The 4232-nt window shown below is 32.5% G+C and overlaps 1 protein-coding gene across 1 annotated transcript; it reads right to left on the reverse strand.

The window, feature by feature from the left end:
* Positions 1-1979: 1979 nt before the first annotated feature.
* LOC113550034 (E3 SUMO-protein ligase KIAA1586-like) lies at positions 1980-4232 on the reverse strand. Its single transcript, XM_026951632.1, has 2 exons — positions 2599-4232; positions 1980-2501 (listed from the first exon to the last, which is right to left on the reverse strand). Exons 1-2 carry the CDS (start codon positions 4195-4197, stop codon positions 2070-2072), a joined length of 2031 nt encoding a protein of 676 aa, XP_026807433.1. The 5' UTR covers positions 4198-4232; the 3' UTR covers positions 1980-2069.

Here is a 4232-nt window from a genome sequence, read left to right on the forward strand (position 1 = left end):
TAATAAAGGCAATTAATTATAATAATCATTCATTATTTTTTTAATATTATTAAGGTACATTTAGTATTGTCCTGATGGCGATAGTTAATGCGAATTATCAATTCACTATGGTTGACGTTTGAGCAAATGGTAGAATATCGAATGGAGGCGTACTTAACTATACAAAATTTTGGGAAAAGTTTGAAAACAATACGCTTAATATTCCACTACCGTCATGTTTACCAAACACTATTGAAACATATCCATATGTATTTGTTAGTGACGAGGCATTTTCACTAAAATCTAATTTAATGAAGCCATTTAGCCAACATGAGTTGACAAACCATCGACGAATTTTTAACTATCGATTATCTAGAGCTTGGCGTGTTGTCGAAAACGCTTTTGGAATCCTAGCATCTAAATTTGGAGTGTTTCAAAGACCAATAAATCTTTGCCCCGAAAAAGCAGTAAAAATCACATTGGCCTGTTGCTATCTACACAATTTTTTAATTGAAACAAATCGGCAGCTATATTGTTCAAGAAGTTTTCTTGTCGAAGAAAATTTAGAAACTGGAGAAATAATTAATGGTTATGAAAGAACAGAAAACGTATTAGATTCTTTAAAGAAAACTCCTACTCGTAACGCAAGCGAAGATGCAAAATTGGTGAGAGAAAAATACTGCAATTATTTTAATAAGGAAGGTCAAGTTCCATGGCAAACAAATATGATTTAAAATTATAAAATATATTACAATTATAACTATTATTATTGTTATTATATTTTCGGACGACGTGTACGTGTGCGCGTCAGATCTACCGCTGTCGTTCTCCATGCCCCATGCCTAGTAATACAACCATTCTTTGAATAACATCTAAAGCACGTACCATATGAACAGATATATCGTCATCGTCGATGACGCCAAATCCGTAATTAATTAAGTCGAATTTAATAGAGCACAGTGCTGCAGTGTAAAGAGCCATTATGTGTTTAATATTAATAGTGTGTGACTTTGTGTGGAGAAAAAATAGTAATGATGTTTAACGTATAGGACTGATGAAATGCAAATGAACTCGAAATATATTTCGTCGGCGCCGGGAATTTCGATCATTTCCCAGACGACGGGTATTGCGATGTTTTTATTATTAACCAGCAAGTATACCTGTGTTTATCAATCTAATCGGCCAGCGCCCAGTGTATAGGATTAATATTTTAAAACGACGATTTCGATTTGTACTGTACTTTGAGGTGTGTTGTTCTTTAATTATAATAATATTTCATTTCTTTCGATCGAACTTTACATGGAAACATTGGAAACATTTTAAACAACGCTATTACATTTATTCACTTGTGTAAAACGTAATAGGTATATGTTGCAATCGTTGAATATATATTATATATGTTTATAATATAATGTATATTAGTTCATGATATAGATTACTATTAATCGGTTAATGTTGATCGAGTAATGAGTGTATAATGTATATTGGTACACTCAAAAGTCAAAACCATGTATCGTTTTGGTGCGTAAAATTCATAGCCGCCCGACGATGCACCATTTGTTTTGGTGTTCGCATTGCTTTTCCATCACCAATATTATACCGATCGTTTGTGCGTAGGCCACATTTTTTTATCGGTGACACATCAGTTTCGTTGTCAATACAGCCCTGTATATGCACTTTTTCCAGACGACGCCTTACGCCTAAATCACACGTCCTCACAGTGCAAACTCAGACAGGTCACCTTGTAATTGTGTCGTTTTCGATACGTTTGTTGTGCATACAGAGGTGTTCCCAATATTTTTTTTGAGAGTATACTAAGACTCTAGTCAAGGTGAAGATCCATGATTTAAACAAGGGAGGGTAGAATGATACAAATAGAACCTTTTTTTAAGTATTTAAAAATACTCATAAATCTTTTTAAAATAAAAGTAATAAACATGAATATTTAATAATATACAAATATTTTTACTGTGGTCTATAATTATAAAGGATGTGTTAAAAATATGAAAAAAAAAATCAAACTTTTAAAAAAAGCTTGAAATTACCTTTATAAGTCAATAAAATATGAAAATATACAAATACTAAAAAATTTAATTAAATAAATTGTTAAAAAATAATTTCTGCATCTTATTTTCGTCGTCTATTTCTTTTCTTTCTTTACCTCTAGGAGTGGAAACGGCAGAACGGTGATCTCTTAACCAAATTTTAATATAAGGTCTAGGATTAAAATCTGCAATTGAAGGGCCATTGATAGAGATGAACATCAAATCTGACACATTTTCAATGTTTAAGCTAGTCCTTAAATCAGTTATTGTCAAATTCATATCGGAAAACCCTCGTTCACAATCAGCTGTTGAAGTTGGGAGTATATTTAATGCTTTCATGAAACTAGAAAAAACATTTCTTGAACGGAAGTCAACTACACTTTCAAATTCAGAAAAACCTAATGTCCGTGATACTCTTTTAACTTCATCTTCTCCCTTTGCATCATTAATTGCTACTTTGAACACTTCATCAATTACCTATAAAATAAAAGACGATTTATTAAATATTCATTTATTCTGTTTAAATAATCAAAATATTGAAATAAATTATCAAAATAATAGTTTTTTTCTTTACCTGAATGTCTTCTAGCATTGTTTTATTTTTTGAGTCATCAAATAAGCGTTGACGCATTCTGTCTACTAAATTTTGCAAAAATTGTAACCTGTTAATCCCTCCTGATTTTGTCATTGTAATATTGACACCTTTGTTAATTCCTTTCTGAATAGCTTCTATAATTTCCTTTTCTTTTTCCCCAGGTTCAGCTTTCAGACTTTCTAAAATTCTAATCGTTCTATTTATCTCCGACTGGGCACGCATTAGAGTTGTTTTTCTGGACTGTAATATACAAGATAACATTGCAAGCTCAGAAAGAACATCGTAAAAAAGTCCAAGTTCCTCCAAAAAAGAAGAGGATTCTAATTTTTTTTTTATGCCATTTGATGTCACATCATGTGTTTTACTAACATGTAAATATATTCCCGGATAATTATTCCATATGGCTTTTATAGTTCGAAAACTGCTTGCAGACCAGCGTACATTCAAAACACGACCTATTTTTTTCATTTCAATGCCTACTTCAACACAAGATTTATCTAAACCCATTGAATTTTTAGGACTTTGATGATAGTAAGCGTAGAGTTTGTCCATTAGACTTTGGAAACGAGAGACTCCAGTACAATCTTTTATTACGTCATGTACTGAGAGTTCGAGGCGATGACATAAACAATGCCAGGTAAATAGATTCGGAATTTTTTCGCGTAGTTTAGTAGCAACTCCAGCTTTCTTACCCGTCATTACACTTGCTCCGTCACTGGCAAAAGCAATCCAGTTGTTTAATGCAAACGATGTTGATATCCCATTACATTCTAAACTTAACCAAATAGATTTTTCGATAGTTTCAGCATCTTGTCTATCTAAGTCAATCAGGTCTAAGAATGCTACAACCGGCGATTCTACGTCAAAATATGATGAAATATACAAAATTAGTGTACATTTGGTACTCAGCGTTGTTGATTCGTCAATCATTATGGTAAATTTCGAATTCGACTGTATAAGGCGTAAAATAAGTCGTTTGCGCATCTCCTTTGCAATGACGTTTACCATTCGAGTGGCAGTTATTCTGCTATGTAAGGAAGATCCCATGTCCAATCCATTGATTTGTTGTAATTGAACAAGTTCTTCAAACTGTTTAAAGGGACGGTGATTTTTTGCCAAGCAATATACAGTTCTAAAAAGTCGCGTATTGGAATCAATCTCTACTTCAGATATACGTTCGAACATTTTATCTAATACTTTGTCTGAGCTTTTTTTCAATATGTTTTCAGCTAACACATGAGCTTTGCTTTCTGAATGTTGTTTAATTTTATTTCTTAATGAAGCCAGTTGATTTGTACGATTACACCCAGCAGCTATGATTTCAAAGCCTACCCACTCAGAAGAAATTCGAACTTTGCTATCGATGTTAGATTTTTGAAAATTGATACTATTTTTAGCTTGAATGCAATTATTACATCCTAGTTTCCCATTTTTGCTACTTAACCATGAGTTTTTCTTTTGAAACTCTATTACCTGTTCTTTTGTCCATAATGCAGGCCAAATTTTGGAAGTATCCCATACATCTTGTATTTGATTATCGATTTGACTATCACTAACAAAATTATCTTCATTGGGCATCACTAGCTCGTGTGAACTAGTAGCACAAATGGCAG

Source organism: Rhopalosiphum maidis, chromosome 1, assembly GCF_003676215.2.
Source record: "Rhopalosiphum maidis isolate BTI-1 chromosome 1, ASM367621v3, whole genome shotgun sequence".
Classification (NCBI taxonomy): domain Eukaryota; kingdom Metazoa; phylum Arthropoda; class Insecta; order Hemiptera; family Aphididae; genus Rhopalosiphum; species Rhopalosiphum maidis.

What these genes read in the sequence shown, in the direction of transcription:
- LOC113550034 (XM_026951632.1), bottom strand. Translation starts at nt 4,197, where the DNA reads ATGCCCAATGAAGATAATTTTGTTAGTGATAGTCAAATCGATAATCAA. An exon ending in CAATGCTAGAAGACATTCAG is followed by an intron (nt 2,502 to 2,598) that starts GTAAAGAAAAAA and finishes TTTATTTTATAG; the next exon opens with GTAATTGATGAAGTGTTCAA.